At 44.8% G+C, this 17,405-nt stretch overlaps 1 protein-coding gene across 1 annotated transcript; it reads right to left on the bottom strand.

The window, feature by feature from the left end:
• Nucleotides 1-3,660: 3,660 nt before the first annotated feature.
• On the bottom strand, nt 3,661-17,169 carry SYNJ2BP (synaptojanin 2 binding protein). Its single transcript, XM_007535251.3, has 3 exons — nt 17,020-17,169; nt 11,605-11,700; nt 3,661-8,490 (listed from the first exon to the last, which is right to left on the bottom strand). Exons 1-3 carry the CDS (start codon nt 17,167-17,169, stop codon nt 8,350-8,352), a joined length of 387 nt encoding a protein of 128 aa, XP_007535313.1. The 3' UTR covers nt 3,661-8,349.
• Between the last annotated feature and the right edge of the window lie 236 nt (nt 17,170-17,405).

Below are 17,405 nucleotides of genomic sequence, written 5' to 3'. Positions count from 1 at the left end.
TGGCTCCCCATCTTTCCATTTATCTCTGTTGCCACTAAACGTTCTTAGCTTAATCTCATATCTTCCCACCTGACTAACACCTAAGTGGTAGAAACTACTGACGTACATTTAGGTCACTTCAGCCACACCCATATGTGTGAACCACCACTGTGAAATATAAAAATCAAACACAAAAGCAAATCATCTTGTTACTCTCAAATTGACCATCCACAGTGCAGTTATCTAAGCTATAATTGTATGTCTCAAAGTTTTTCAAAACACAAACTGAATCTTTTTAATATATAGGCTGTGTATTTGATATGCGGACTCTCTCAAAAGCCTAGACCAAGTAGATTAGAAGCATCCAATAGCACAGCTATATACAAGAGTATATACTGGGTACTGTACAGCAAACCCTAACAAAAGGACTTTTCAAAGTTCACCCAATTACCAAATAATGTGATGATAACATTAACTATCGATTGTCTTTTTGAACCCTAAGACAGCAGGAACCTCACATCTCCACTATAGAGCCTCTACTTCCCCCAGTCCTGGAACCCTTGGATAGGGCCCACTTTCCCATATGCCTCTCCCAATCCATATCAAATAATACTGCATCCGCCGATCACAACCTAACCAACGCAACGATGGCCACCTCAACATGCTTCACTTCACACTGTGTCCAGAGACTTCACGTGTGGAATGACAACCCTTCGGCTTCATTACTCGGGTGAGACCTTTCCTTTCATAGTATTCTCTAATTTCATCTCAGGTGATTCACTTTCTAACAAAGTCCCAAAACCTAGATATACACCAGTTTCTGTGAGAGAGAGCTTATGTTCACACATATCCATAAACTACTACAAAATATACACCTGAAAGCAGAAGTACACTAGAGTTTGCAGTGAGTACCTCCCTAACACTTCCTCTCCACTATTCCAACCTTTGGGTCCATGATTGCTCAACAATTTGTTTGGCTTTGTATGTTAACTCTCTTTTCAGCCACCAGGTTCCAGATGCCATCAGGATGCTGGCCAGGCTTCCCTGGATGAAGACCCCACCAATGTGTCCTGGAACTCAGCTTCCCCAGAGACCCACCCTACTAGGGAGAGAGGCAGACTGGGAGTATGGACCGACCAGTCAACGCCCATGTTCAGCGGGGAAGCAATTACAGAAGCCAGACCTTCTACCTTCTGCAACCCTCAATGACCCTGGGTCCATGCTCCCAGAGAGATAGAGAATGGGAAAGCTATCAGGGGAGGGGGTGGGATATGGAGATTGGGTGGTGGGAATTGTACCCCACCTACCCTATGGTTTTGTTAATTAATCCTTTCTTAAATAAAAAAATTTTTAAAAAAAAGCTACACGACAGACAGATAGTCTCCTCTCATAAATAGTAAAATAAGTAAACTAAGAAATCAAAGACAAAAAAAAAAAAAACTGTTGGGGCTGGGTGGTGGCACATCTGGTTAAACACACGTTACAATGCTCAGGGACCTAGGTTCGAGCCCCGGTCATATGAAATTCTGATTTCCCTATGTTTAATATACTCTATAGTTAAGTTTTAAAAACTTATGAAAAACAAAGATTGGGGCTCGGAGGTAGCTCACCCAGTAGAGTGCACACTGCCAAGGGTGAGGACCAGGCTTTACAAATAGTGAAGCAGTGCTCTATCTCTTTCGATAAAAAAAAAAGGGGGGGGGGGTCACTGGGAATGAGAAAATAGTGCAAATACCAAGACCCAGTGATAACGCTGATGGTGGCGGTGAGGTGGAGGGAGGGAACAGGGCTCCAAGAAGAACCAGATGAAAACATGAAGAGAACTGGTAAAAAAATAGCAGCAGATTTGTTGAGAATCGATTGATGCAAAGGGGGGAGCCAGTGTGTGAGTGTCTTGATTATGTACACACACCCTAGCTAGCACCCAGCTCTGGCCCTAAGAAAGTGTACATTTAGCCAAATAACAATCTATGCCTTGTTTTTCTCACCTGTTAACAGCAGTTCCTAACAAGGCTGTTGTGAGGTTTAAATTAACAAATTTGAGAGCTTAGAACTAAAAAACAAAAAAAGTCTTAGAGTAAGAAATCATGAGACTAAGACAAATAAATGAGGTCAACAGCTGTCTCAATTATAGACTTCTTCCTTTTCCACTCTTCTCTGATGTGCTACTCTAAAAAACTGAGAGGAAAAATAGGGAGCTACTTATTCTACAATCTCCACAGAACAGTGGAGAAGTGAGAATCTCAAGTCACTCAAAGTCCCCTGGGGGCAAGGGCTGCTTGGCCAGCGTAAGGCAGGTTTGAGGCTCCGCTCCCCTAGCACTGGGGAAAGAGCTTCAGCGCTGTAGTGCCCCTTCCTCTCTCAATCTGAAAGAGCTGGTCTGAAGTGCCGGAGGCCCAGCAGAGAAAAGAAACATAAAAACCATTTAAGGACATATATATGTGGACACATGCAACAATTCCGTTTTCCTTGAATGCAAGTGATGAGCTTGGCATCATTCTTTCATATATTTTCCCCTTTTTGTTTTTCATTGTTATTGTAGTTGTTATTGATGTTGTTGTTAGAACAGAGAGAAATGGAGAGAGGAGGGGAAGACGGGGAGAGAAAGACAGACCCCTGCAGACCTGCTTCACTGCCTGTGAAGCGAATCCCCTGCAGGTGGGGAGCCGGGGGCTCGAACCAGGATCTTTATGCCGGTCCTTGTGCTTTGCGCCACGTGCGCTTAACCTGCTGTGCTACCGCCCGACTCCCCGGCATCATTCTTTTTAAAATTCTTTTCAAAAATATTTATTTATGGGGTTGGGTGGTGATGCACCTGGTTGAGTGCACTTGTTAACAGTGTGCAAGGACCAGGGTTCAAGCCCCCAACCCACCCCACCCCCGTCACCACCTGCAGGGGGAAAATTTTGCTGAGTGGTGAAGCAGTGTTGCAGGTGTCTCTGTCTCCTTCCCTATCTTCCCTTCCTTTCAGTTTCTGGCTCTCTATCCAATACGATAATAAGAAAAAAATTAAGAAAAATTCTTTAAACATTAAAATTTTTATGGGGGGACAGAGCACTGCTCAGCTGATTTCTGCAGTGCTTGGCATCACTTTTGTTGCATCTGCTACCACAAAACAAAGCTCCAGAAAGACTATCATGCTTTGACGGACTCTAGTAAGTTTAACCCACAGTGATAATCGCTAGGACTTTGTGTCTTCCAGTTGCTAGAGTGCATCTATTTGATTAGAGGATCTGACTGCTGTTCTATTTAGGCATGCAATGCAAAGTAAATATAAAAGAAGGGAAAACACAAAACAAGGTTTATAAGGAAAAGTCTTTGGGAAAAAAAAAGATTCTTTTGGGGTGGAGGAGATAACATAATGGTTATCGAAACAGACTCAGGATTGAAGCTCCAAAGCCCCAGGTTCAATTCCCCACACCACCATAAACCAGAGCTGAGCAGTGCTGTGGTTAATATGTGTGTGTGTGTGTGTGAAAGAGAGAGAGAGAGAGAGAGAGAGAGAGAGACGGACAGAGAAGCGGAGATACTGCTCAGCTCTGAACCTGTGGAGCCTCAGGTATGTAAGCCTGTCACGCCGCCTGGGGCACCATCACCTCAGTCAACTGGAAAAGTCTTATAACATAGCCTACAGGTAAAATGCACACATCCAACAATAAGAAACCCATATTCAAATCAGCATTGTTGGTACAGGATTCAGATGAGATTTAATTGTGACTCCACTTGCAAATTAGGAAAAGGGATCACCCCACTTTCTGATGAGTGATCAATAAATGGAATGATTACAATGTATACAGAGCTCTTTTGCAAATGACTCCATAAGTTAACGAGTGACTCTTATGAAAACATACTTAAGATGTTCTCCCCTTCTCCCTTTCCCCAAGCAAAAAAGAACAGTAAGAAGAGATGTAGAAATTGGGTCCAGCATTTGCTACAACTTGACTCCCTCTGCAGCAATTCTTACAAACAGGTTATTACAGATGAGCAAATGCACCAGGGTAGCAGATCAAGTCTGCTGTGGTTTTTACATACATGTTAGCATCAGGCAAGAGTCTTTGGCAGTTAGTAATCTAGTTCCAAGAACAGAACTCTTTTGATCACAAATACTCTTTGGCTGAGTCCCAATCTCAAAAGGATTTACAATTTAGAGAATCAGCAAAAGGGGCTTATTCTAGGAGAGCCACCAATCCTAAACTCTTAGAGAAGGCTTGCCAACTCAACCTTCCACTTTGAACTGTTGGGAAAGAATATAGCATCAGCGTAACCAAGATATTCCCCCAAACTCAGATGAGTTACTTTAACTTTCAACGACTTTATCTTTACGTTCAGCACTTAGCACATAGTTGGCCTGGGAGCAATGAAATCATACATGTGTCAAATCACCATGGGGGGGAGGGGGGGCTTGAAGGGAGACAGAAAGGGCATCTCTGCAGCAGACTAAGTCTGATGAGTTACTCGGTTGTTCTCATCTCTGAAGCAGATTTACCTTAGAATCGTTCTGGTTCCCTCTTCATGCCAATGCTCTGGGTTTAGTTCTGATAGATGCACAAATTCAGATACTCACCAACACAGTTTTGCTGAAGGTGGGTCAATTTTTAGCTAATCAGAAGCTAAGGGATGTTCTCCGTCTTAGTCCACACCAATACCTCAGGCAGCCTGAGGAGAGCAGGGCTCCAGAAACTAGGCCCACATGAAATTCTCACCTCTGACTGCAGCCAAGGCCAGCATACAACTTTAGTCATGTGAATAGTGTCTAGCTTCAAATGTCAAAGGGCTTTTTATTGATACTGCAAACTGGAATCACATGGTAAACTTTATTTTACTACTGTCATGAGCCCACCCCGGAAATTCTTTGTAACTGGTATGGACTAGGCACAAGATATTTTATAAGCAGAGATTCTAACCTGAGAAAAAGAAGGCGACACTTAGCACACAGCAGTGACTCTGAAATGCCAGTGTGAAGTAACAACTTGAAGGGATTATTCAAACAAAGACTATCGGGTATATATTACTCAATTTTTAATTCCATAGTTCTGGGGTATAGCCCAAGAATCTGTTGTTTTCTAATAAGTTCTCAAGTAACACTGATGTTTTTGCCCAGAAACATATTACTATTATTAGGGCCAATGAGGAATTCTCATCGCCAATGACACCTATAGTCTTCAGTGTCAACCCTGATTCTATGGCTGCTTATACAACCTTAGGAAAATGAATCATCTTTCCTCTGGTGACAATACTTAAAAAGATGTCAGAGGTGTGAGACACTAAGAAATAGTGCGCCAATCAGGGTATAGGACAGGATTTGGCACAGAAATGAGTGTTCATTTCCTTTTTCCATGACACGTAACTAGATGATGTGATTAAGTGAAATCAGTAACACAGGTTAAAAGTTGGCAGGAACAGAGGATTAAGCCAGCAATGCCTTATTACAAGTGTAAGTCTAACACAGAATGACGCATACAGAGAAGTGCTAAGTAGATGGTCTTGAAAAGCTTTTTTAGAACTTAGTTTCAGTGACAGGAATTTAAGGAAAAATCTATAAAGTGATATGAACATTAGAATCTATGCAAACAGCATGAATTTTTAATGACCCATACTGAATCCCAGTACCGCCCTTATCATCTTGTTTTACAGAGAACCAGAAATAAGACTTTGACTGGGGCCAGGGTAATAGCAACCTCAACACCACAACAGACCGTTATGCCTGAGGTACAAGAGGTTCCACGTTCAATCCCTGGTCTCACCATAAGCCAAAGCGGAGTACAGTGCTCTGGTTAGCAACAAGACTGACTGAACAGCACAGATGCCTACAACTCTGATCTCTAAATACAAGAGAATGCCAGAGAAAGCCTAAATAATAACTAAAGCACATCAGAATCTCTATTATCAATCAGAGAAAAACATGCCGATGATGGACTGCATATCCTTTTCATTTCTATAATGAAATATAGTAACTAAATGCAACATTAAAACAGTTTTCTTTCCTGCTGGCCACTGCAGTGAGTGTCCAGACCCAAGTGACTCCTGGCAGGGAAGCGGCCCATCGTAGGTGCTGGATGTGTCTCCAGACAGGGCACTCAGGGCGCTCCCTCCGCTACGGGGCTGCTTGACTGCTGAACCTGACTGTCGCCCGTTTTCCTGTGGAACCTGTGAGTGCTACTGTCGCAGAGGGGCTACCTGGTCTACATCTAAGGCACATGTCACATCAACTTTGTTTAAAGTGAGCTTGTCTCCGTGCCAACAGCTGATTCACAAAGGCTGAATTTTTTTTTATTTATTTATTTCCCACAAGTCTTGCCTCCCCGTTCTGGCTCCACGTCGGTGTGGGACAGCTTCGGTTTTTCTAGGGCCTCAAAAATTTGTGCTGGTTGTCAGCACAGCCAATTTAGGTGTCATGTTCTGAAAAGGACCACTGCTCTTACTGTTGCTCTCAACGGTCACTTAACCTGATGGTTTGCTTTTAAATTTCTCATCCACATGTGAACTCTCTTTACTCATGCAGGCGAGTTTCTCAAGGATCCGTAACTTGTACCCTCCTTCCCCAGAACTTTCTCCAAAGTGTCCTGATTCTCCGTGACTGTTTTGCTTTCTACGACATGAACTTGACAGTAACTTACATTACCTGGCAATTGTTTTTTTATGTGTGTTAAGTGTTACTCCCAACTGAGAGCCACCCCCTTCCAACTCAAAAAAAAAAAAAAACCTTTAAGATGGAGGTCACACTTATTAATTTTTTTAATGTTGTGATTAGCTTCCTGCTTATTTAATAAAAGCCTGAGACTGATTTAACATTGATTCACAGCACCGTGAGACTGTAGAAACACAGTGGGCCTGTGCACCAAAGTTCTTGTACCACTACACCAAGACTATTTATTCTACTTCTTTGAAAATGTGTCTTAACAAGGCTGGTATCCAATCAACATCTGTAAAATAATCACTAGATCTGTAGTAAAGATTGGATGCCACCGGCTGCCTGAGAGAAAAGTCTTCATACCCTCAATTTTATCCATCTACAACCTGGCCAGCTCATCGAGAGGACAGAAATACTGTTAAAGAGTCAGAAAGTTAGTGTTGGCTCTGCTCTCTTTAGTGGTTTAAAACCAGTTTTCCACAAGTCTCCTAGGGTATCTCATTAATATCCTGACTAGTCCCTAAATCCACGCATCTTTATCATCTTTCTCAAGGATTCCCCATGAAACTGCCACCTGTTGCCTCAAGCAAGGAAAACTAGTTTCTTCCTCACCCCGGCTGATATTAGCATTAGTCAGTACTCAAAGGCCTTCATCTAAACCAGGAGGCGCAGGAGTAGACCTGATTTCATGCCCGTGCAGCTCTGAAACACCCGTCTCTCAGATTTCGCCTGCAACCAGAAACCAAAAGGTCTCAGGTCCATAGTCCAAGTGTAGGTGCCACCTTGGAAGTCGTTTTCCCTTTTTGAGTTTGCTGCTGGGTTGGCTTGACACCACCATCACAGTTCTGATCACCATCATCTCAACTCACCCTCCTAAAAGACTGTGAGGTACTTAAACGTGCCACTAGGGTAGTCCAGGGCTTGGAAAGATTTACCTTTGTATCCCACAACTTTTGCAACAGATTGATGTGTGCAAAGCTAGAGTGTGGGACTTCATCTCCTGTTTTACTTCCTATTGCTGCTATGAGAAGAAATAGTATTCTCAGGTTTTTAATTATTAAGCTTCACTTTCCCTTTCTTTTTAATGACTCAGATTGGGCATTCTCACTTAATCCTCAGTCTCTCACTCCCACCAAATTCAAATATCAGAAATATTTGAATATTTATATCAGAAAGCTAAAAACCAGAGTAGCTAACCACCTCCACAAGCATCACTGTATACCGTGTACATACACACACACACAACTTGCTTTAAAAAAAAAAAAAAATGAAATACTTTCCTCACTCTCCTTTGTTTGATATAGGCACCGAAATATGTAGCTTGAAATTAAGGGAAGGTCATAAAAACTCCCCTAGGAAGATCATTACCAGGAAACCTCGTTTCTTCCTCTCCTGCCACTTCTCTACCACACAGCTGGCCTTGGAGGAATGCAGGTTAAGAAAGACAGTAAGAAAAAGGCTGATCTTTCCTTCTTTGGATTGTAGCTGACTTTCATTGGTATCCTAGGGACAGTACAGGACTCCTGATTGTTTCTTCAGACACTGCCCTCTGTTCTCTCATGAACATTAAGCTGTGGAAATTTTGAACAGCAAGGTTCTGGTTGGGTAGCAGTCTCTTTAAATCATGTGTGGGGATTTGCAGAGAGAGAAAGGAGATATGTAGGAAGACTGGCAGGGTAGGAGGGTGAGAGAAAGAGAGAGATGTTTCTTCATCAGGAGCACGGGAAGAAGCAAGGTTTTTAGAGCTGCTGCCGGTATTTCATGAAGGCCCAGGCCACTGCCATTGTGAAGGCAAACGCTGGCACCAGCACCACAGCTAGGGGGAGACCAGCTGGCTCTCCTTCCCCTCGATGTCCTATTGGCCCATTCTGCACCTGTAACTAGAAGGAAAAACAAAATGTTAACTCTAGCCACTTGTATGTTTATTACAACAAAAACGTCTCGGCTGACTGACACTACCTGGGTCTCTAGTCTGCACTCTTCAAAGCTCTAAGCTCCAGACTCTGCCTGGAAAACTCTCTGTTGGGCCGTATTTGCTGACATCTGTCTAGGATCCTTTAGACACAATTTTAATGTGAAGGCACTCAGCCTGACCTGACCTAACTGGAACCCTAAGGGCAAGTCAGATCATTTCTCTTTGGTTTTTACGCTGCTTCAAACAAGTTCCATTGGGAAAATAAAGATATGAAATAAAGTCTCTCTAAAATATAAGGAACAATTATTGGCAGGGGCAGAATTTCAAGACTTAAAAAAGAAACAAACTATAGTAATTATTCGTGGTGGGGTAGGGTGGTGGTTGGGGCAGAGTAGCAAAGTCTCACGCTGACACAGGGGATGCCGGGGATCAAACTCTGTACCTCCTGCTTGAGAGTGCAACACTACCCGCTGAACCGGCTCCCTGGCTGTCATACACATAGATGGATTTATTTCACACGTGTGAGAAAGTGGCCAGAACACCACTCTGATGTGTCACATTCAGTGTAAGGGATTAAACCTAGGGCCTGATGCACGCAAGTCATCTGCAAGATCTGCTAGAAATATATACTTAGATTATCGGGGCCAGGCGGTGGAGCACTTAACCCATGTGGCGCAAAGTGCAAGGACCGGCATAAGGATCCAGTTCAAGTCCCCGGCTCCCCACCTGCAGGGGAGGGGGGTCACTTCACAGGTGGTGAAGCAGGTCTGCAGGTGCCTATCTTTCTCTCCCCCTTTCTGTCTTCCCCTCCTCTCTCCATTTCTCTCTGTCCTATCCAACAACAACGACATCAATAACCACAACAACGTTAAACAAGGGCAACAAAAGGGAAAAAATGGCCTCCAGGAGCAGTGGATTTGTAGTGCAGGCACCGAGCCCCAGCAATAACCCTGGAGGCAAAAAAATAAAATACGGGGCTGGGCAGTGGTGCACCTGGTTAAGTGCACAGGATATAGTGCACAGGGACCCAGGTTCGAAAACCCAGTCCCCACCTGCATGGGGAAGGCTTCACGAGTGGTGAAGCAGGGCTACAGGTGTCTCTCAATCTCTCTCCCTTCCCTCTTGATTTCTGAATGTCTCTGTCCAGTAAATATAGATAATAAAAAATTTAAAATAAATAAGTAAAAGAAAGATTACCAATCACCAGAGTGCAACCTGAGCACATCTGAGTCATGTGAACACAGATGCGACACCATTATTTAGAGACACTTCCCAATTCCCCAGAGACATCCACTCAGTCATTGCATGATATAAAGCCTTTAGCTGTCTGTCATGTAATGTCAGACACAGATAAAAATGAAACCTATTTTAGTTATATTTCAAAGGGCCTGTGACTATACTAGATTTTTTAAAAAATTCCTGAGCCTGACATCTGATATGCAGGTGGATCCAAGTTATTGTCTAGGGAGATGATATCATGGCTGGAAAAAGGACCAGAAAGCTGCATCAGGGAAGAGAGTAGCTCCCAAATATGGGAAAGGTATGTAAATATTGTTGACTGTAAACCCCATCGATTTGATCTGATCTGGGGCCCATATTCAGGCCTACTATCTACAAAATGGAGACCCCCCCAAATCTTCATCTGCACTATTCCAGCTTTTAGGTTCATTAATCAACATTTGTTTGACTTTCTAAGTTAACTCTTCTTTCAGCCACTGGGTTCCAGATGAACCACTTCCTCAGCCCATAAACTGGGCATTACCCCTTAGCAGAAATACAATGTACAATGATCTTCTATTCAATAGGTTGCTTTTTCATTCTACTTATATTTTCTTTTGCTGTTCAAAACATTTTATTTTCATGTAAATAGGAGTGTTTGATGAATAAGAAAGTTCAAAGTAGACATATGCTACTTACCTACCAAAAAGCAAAGCTGGGCTCTGCCACACCCAGCAGAGCACGGATCACCATGTACAAGGACCGGGGTTCGACTCCCCAGCCCCCACCTTCAGGGGAGGGGGGAGCTTCACAAGTGGTGAAGCAGTGCTCTCTCCCTGTCTGTCTCCCCCATTGCTCTCAATTGCTCTCTGCCTCTATCAGAATACAAACAAACCAAACAAAACAAAAAGGGAAGAGTAAGAAGAAGAAAAAAAAATCACTCCTGTGAGCTGTGGATTTGTGATGCAGGACCCAAGTCCCAGTGATAACCCCAGTGGCTATAGATTTTTTTTTTTTTTGCCTCCAGGGCTCTCACTGGGCTCGGTGCCTGCACCATGAATCCACCGCTCCTGGAGGCCATTTTTGCCCTTTTGTTGCCCTTGTTGTTCTTTGTTGCTGCTATTGTTGTTGTTGCTGTCGTTGTTGGATAGGACAGAAAGAAATACAGAGAGGAGGGGAAGACAGAAACGGGGAGAGAAAGACAGACACCCTGCAGGTGGGGAGCCGGGGGCTCGAACCGGAAATCTACGCCAGTCCTTGTGCTTTGCGCCATGTGCGGCTTTACCTGCTGCGTTACTGCCCAGCCCCGCAATAGGTTTTCTTAAAAAAAAAAAAAAAGGAAAAATGAGTAGAGAAGATAAAATAAAGCCTATCCTGGCTCTTTACTTCTCCTATTAATATTAGTTTGACGTTCAAGTGCATGTGTTACCATGCACAAGGACGCAGGTTTAAGCTCCCGTTCCTACCTGCAGGGGAAAAGCTTCACAAGTGGTGAAGCAGGGCTGCAGGTGTTTCCCTGTCTCTCTCCCTCCCCCCTCCTCAATTTAATTTCTCTCTGCTCTATCAAATAAAATAAATAAATAAATAAAGTTGAGAAATAACAATACTAGATTGGCTGTCAAGCTTTACCTGGAAGGTACATTACCTTGATGCTAGCAGCTGGACAATTAGCATACTGTTAGGAACTTTCTTTCATGACAAGCAAGGGCCTCAGGAGGTCCCTGCCGCTAGACATGCTCCTCACAAGGGTGGGAGAGTAAGAGGCACAAGTCAAACAGGCTACTGCAGACGGCCCTCGGGGCTGATTCAGGAGAACGGCACGGAGCCTGGAGCCGGGCTGCGAGCTGTACAGGACACCTACCCTGTGCTGCACCCGCAGGGACACGGCATAGCCTGCATTGCGGAAGAGCTCGACGGCATCCTGGTGCAGCAGGTTCTTGAGGTCTTGCCCGTTCACCTGTCAGGAACGGCAGGGACAAGCAGAGGCAGAATGCAAACTCTCACAGGTCAGGGGTCTTTCATGTGACACAACATCTAAACAACAAATCCCCACAGAGCCAGTTTCAACGGCAAGAAGAAATGGGCGGGTACTCAGGGCTGAACTGACTCCAGTCACATTTTCTTATGGCTCAGCTTCCACGAGCCACTTGAAAAGGACCTAAGTTTTTGCCTTTTTTTTTTTTCTCCCCAAGTTGTCTCTCACTATGTTGATCATCAGATGGGAGGTGTGTGTGTGTGTGTGTGTGGGGGGGTGCATTTGTTGGTGCGTGTGGTGAACTACACACGAGTGAATATAAAATATACTCCTAGATGGTCCTCTGGGGTTGATTCAGGAGAACGGCCTAGAGGGGGCTGGGCAGTAGTGCAGCGGGTTAAGCACACCTGGCACAAAGCGTAGCAATCGGCACAGGGATCCCAGTTCCAGCCCCCAGCTCCCCACCTGCAGGGAGGTCGATTCACAGGCGGTGAAGCAGGTCTGCAGGTGTCTGTCTTTCTCTCCCCACACCCCCCCACCCCCGTCTTCCACTCCTCTCTCAGTTTCTCTCTGTCCTATCCAATAACAATAGCAACAACAGCAAGGGCAACAACAAGGACAATAAAATGGGAAACACAGCCTCCAGGCGCAGTGGATTTATAGTGTAGGCACCGAGCCCCAGCGATAACCCTGGAGGCAAAATAAAATAAAATATACTCCTAGAATCTTATAATTTTGTAAACTATGATGAGTGACAGTGAGTGTGTGTGTGCACGTGACTCTGTTTCCTTACATCCTACCTATGCTTTTCACATTATAACTATGTCTTTTATGTTCTTAATCCCTAGCACTACCAGTTTAATTCTAAATATGTATCTCTGTAACTCACATTTTATTTTGATGTGGTACAAACTGATTAATCCATTATACTAGTCTTATTCTATCATGAACAATTCCCCTTGATTACATAGATACTATCTGCAAATTCACAGCAAACCAAGCCAGGCAACGAAGTGTCTAGCAGAGTGTACTCATTACAACGTGCAGAGAGCTGGGTTCAAGCCCCAAACCCCCACTTTTTTGGGGGGGAGAGGAAGCTTCACTAGCAGAGAAGCAGTGCTGGAGGTGTCTTTCTTTCACTCCATTCACTCTCAATTTCTATGTCTATCCAAAACCAAATGACCGATGAAATTGGTAGATTCACCAAACAAGCACTGAGTCCCGTGATAACCCCAGGGGGACTGAAGGGGGAAAAACCTTGAAAGAGAGAGAGAGAGAGGGGGGTGGGGGTGGGGGGAGACATCTACAACACAATGAATCTAGATGTTTAAGATGGAGAGGAAACTGCACTGGAATAAGTCTGGCAGCCCATACCCTCTCTTCTTTCCTGTCCTTTTCCATAGCTGGCCAGAACATAAACTTAGACCATTCTCTGTAACGTGCCATCTATGCATGCAATGCTTTCTTACATCAATCTTCATTATATTTCTTAGAATTTGAAGAACTAAATTCCTCTCTGCTATGCCGGCCTAGCTTCACGGACAGGAGGCAGACGACCAGGGACTCATGGCTGAGCTGGGATGCAGTTCAATTTTTATTGATGAGCGGGGATGCAGTTCAACAATCTAGTCTCTTCTAATCTAATCTTTCTTCATTAGAAAGCCCTGTCTTTCATATCTCCTGAGGCGGAAGTGTCCGGAAGAGGAAGTAGGTAGGATGGGGGTGGGGAGAAGGCAACTAGCCCGAGAACCAGTGGGGACTAAACCAGTGAGAACAGTGACGATGTAAATAGACCCCAGCCTCAAGCAGTGCAACAGAAGGGGTCTCAGAAGCAGAATTTAGAAGCAGACCAACACTGATATACATTTAAAAGTCAGATGAGCTGAGTTTTAAACGTATTTGATTTTCTTCTTCACTGACATCTTCTATCATACCTCCTTTTAAAGACTTGAGAGGTGGCTTTCCAATTGTTTCTTTTCTGAGTATCCAGGCCATTATGAAAGGTTTCTGGCGTTCTAGGTCCTGAGCTCAACCCCCAGTCTTGCGTATGCCAGAGGGATGCCCTGGTCTTCGCTCCCCCCTTAACAGATGCATCTGGAAGCAAGGGGGGAGGTGGGGAGGGGCAGAAGGAAGGTGTCTCACATAACCGTGAGTCTCACGAGCTCTCTCACATGAAGGTTCATGCCCTTTTCTTCCCTCTAATCCTACCCTTTTATGGAGAGACTAATCTCAGTTTTCACATAAAACTCTACAGAAAGCGCAGTGGGTTAAGCGCAGGTGGCGCAAAGCGCAGGGACCGGCATAAGGATCCCGGTTCGAACCCCGGCTCCCCACCTGCAGGGGAGTCGCTTCACAGGCGGTGAAGCAGGTCTGCAGGTGTCTGTCTTTCTCTCCCCCTCTGTCTTCCCCTCCTCTCTCCATTTCTCTCTGTCCTATCCAACAATGACAACAACAATAATAACTACAACAATAAAACAACAAGGGCAACAAAAGGGAATAAATAAATAAAATAAATATTAAAAAAAAAAAAAACTCTACAGAAAATCTATAATTCATTTGAAAAGCAGTTGCTTTCTGTTGATGGTGGCTAGTCCTAGCTCCTCTTTACCGACTACAGCACCATCTGCAGGTGAGCAGCAGGAGGGCCGGGGCCAGCGGCCACCTCCTCCCATGGAGCGCCCTTCCCATGCATGAGCCCTGCACCACACAGGAGTGACAAGAACGGCACGGAGGGAAAGCCCACAGATGATGGAGCTGTACCACAGTGTCTCTCTCCCTTGTCTCTCTCTCTCCTCGTCTCTTGTCTCTGTCTCCCTCTCTATATAACAGAGGATACAAAATGAAGTAAAGGAAAGAACAGAGGCTCCCAGTTCAGACCAAAGTTTAAGTCCTCTGCCACTGACTAGCTTCCTAAAGCAAGCTGCTTGACTTCAACAAGTCCCAGCACCCTCAGCTGAAAGAGAGATAAGGCAAACGTTCCCACCTCAGAGGGTTATTGTAACACTAAATAAGTTTATAGTTTTCAGCATATTTCTTGGAATACAGTGTTCAAAAACTAGGCATTTTCATTTCCCAACAACATCCTACCTGTGATGGAAACTTCAATAATATATATGGCTCTCTTCTTACCCACGACACTTACCAAGACCCTCCCCATCCATGAAGCCTTGGTGTTATGGAGAGAATGTATAAAATGCCAAAATATTAAACTTCAGCAGAGGAAATAAGCAGAGTGCTTATGCAGAAGATTATTATCCCCTGCCCCATAATAAGCCAGAGCTGAGCAGTGTTCTGGTGAAAGAATATATAGTACAATGAATAAATGAATGAATAAATAGTAATAATAAACAACTAATTTCTAACTACATGCGATATACCGTTATTTTAACCACCTATTCTCAGATTTCCTCTAATGTACCACTCAAGTTGGTTTCATGTTTCTAGAATAATTTTTCTTTTGGGAAACATAAAGAATAACCTGCTAGTGGTCTGGGAGGAGGATAAAGCTTTGGACTCTCAAGCATGAGTTCCTGAGTTTGATTCCTGGTAGCACATGTACCAGAGTGATGCCTGGTTCTTTCTCTCTATCCTCCTATCCCTCTCATTGATAAAATAAGTAAGATGTTAGAGAGATGGGGGGGGGGGGGAGAGAAATCTGTTAGCCTTCTCAATATCTACCTGAGAGATTTTTTTTTTTTTTTAACCAGAGTACAGCTCAGCTCTGGGGGTTGAACCTGATACCTCCGGTGCCTTAGGCATTACAATCTTTTTGCATAATAACCTTTGTGTTTTCTCCCTAGCCCTACCTCATAGTTGATTAAATAAGGTCTAGAACATTAATGAACGGACAGAGACAAAAATAGAAGAACCAAAACAGGATACTGCCATCCACAACAATATGTTTGCATCCTGGATCAATCAACTGCTCTGGGTTTGCCTGGACTTCCTGATCTGTCAGTGTGCTTACTCTCTGCAGAAGGGACTGGTGCTGGCGAAACTGGCAGAACACACTTGCTACTATGTGTGATGACCTGGATTCAAGAGGGGGACAGAGAAAGAGGGAAACTTCACAAGCAGTGCGGCAGTGCGGCAGCTCTCTCTTCTCTGTCCCTTCTCTAGTTCTCCCCACCTCTTTTTTTTGCCTCCAGGGTTATTGCTGGGGCTTGAATCCACTGCTCCTGGAGGCCATTTTCCTCCTATTTTATTGCTCTTATTGTTGCCCTTGTTGATATTATTGTTACTGTTGCCATTGCTGCTGTTGGCCAGGACAGAGAGAAATGGAGAGAGGAGGGGAAGGCAGAGAGAAGGAAAGACAGACCCCTGCAGACCTGCTTTATCCCCTTGTGAAGTGACCCCCTGCAGGTGGGGAGCTGGGGGCACCATCGGGGATCCTTATGCCGGTCCTTGCGCTTCACGCCATGTGCGCTTAACACACTGCACAACCGACCGCCCCCCCCCCCCGCCATTTCTCTATCAGAAAAGAAAACCAAAGGCTACCTGGAACAGTGGAGTTCTTGTAAGCCACCAAGCCCTAGCAATAACCCTGGTGGCTAATAAAATAACCTTCAAATACTGGGATACTAGGGGTGTCGTGAACAGAAGGTGGGGTGCATCTCAACATAACATCCTCGAGTTCCAGGCAAACGTATTTCATGCTGTGCTGTGCGTGCGTGTGATGCTGAGCAATATTATGGCTTTTTTTTTTTTTTTTTTGGTGCTAGGATATTAGAGACTTGAAAAGAAAAAAAGGGGGGGGGGTCCCTTCCTTCCCTTGAAGAACTTCCAGAAAATGATACACTGTATGATTACCATGTAGTCTCCTGCCAGACTTTTCAAGTCAGATTGCACTGTGGTTTCTCGAGCCAGACAACAGTGGAAAAGGACCGAGTCTAAACACAGGCACTTAATTCCTATCTCCCTTCACTGTGTCTTAGAGCAAAGGAAGACACACACTAGAGTTCATCAGCCGAAAGGAAGGACTTAAGTGACACAGCGACCTTTGAATGTTAACACCCTTTTTTCTCATCAGTGCTTTACTTTCCCTTGTTTCAGGTTTTTCTGACCTGGGCAACTCCACATTTTGGACTTAATTTGTCGGATTGGTCAAGTCAGGGAATATCTTTCACGGTGACGGGGTTGGGGAGGGAAACTGAAGAAGACCCCCTCCCAGTCTACAAGCAGGTTATTTCCCCTTTGAGGAGGCGGGCAGGAAGCTTCCCAGGGAAGGGCCCAGGGACAGGAACGAGGGCCCAGGGAGCAAGGGACAGAGAAGGAGGCCGAAGCCGGCGCTCGCTCGCTCACCGAGAGGATCTTGTCACCCTCCTGGAGCCGCCCATCCAAGGCCGCAGCCCCGTTCTCTTTGATGCGACTGACGTAGATGCCGCTGTCGTTGCAGACATACTGCTGGTCTGTCCCGCCGACGATGTTGAAGCCCAGCCCTGAGAAAACCATGAAGGAGTGGTGAAGCAAACGGGAGCGAGCGAGGAACAAAGGCACCTAGGGAAGAGGAAGGCCTTGCTCAAGTGGGGAGGGGAGACTGGCCCCCCGTCAGAGTGGCGTGTGGCTGGTGTCCTGTGCACAAGGCCAGTGACAGTGTTACCAGCAGGGCCCCCATTTGCACATTGGAATCAGGCAGCACAAAGACACAAACACAGCCATCAACACGGCCAGCTGCAAGGAAAGGGAAA

The sequence above is a fragment of the Erinaceus europaeus genome, chromosome 16, assembly GCF_950295315.1.
Source record: "Erinaceus europaeus chromosome 16, mEriEur2.1, whole genome shotgun sequence".
Classification (NCBI taxonomy): Eukaryota; Metazoa; Chordata; class Mammalia; order Eulipotyphla; family Erinaceidae; genus Erinaceus; species Erinaceus europaeus.
Note: the sequence above shows the minus strand (reverse complement) of the source record. Positions and strands in the feature narration are given on the sequence as shown.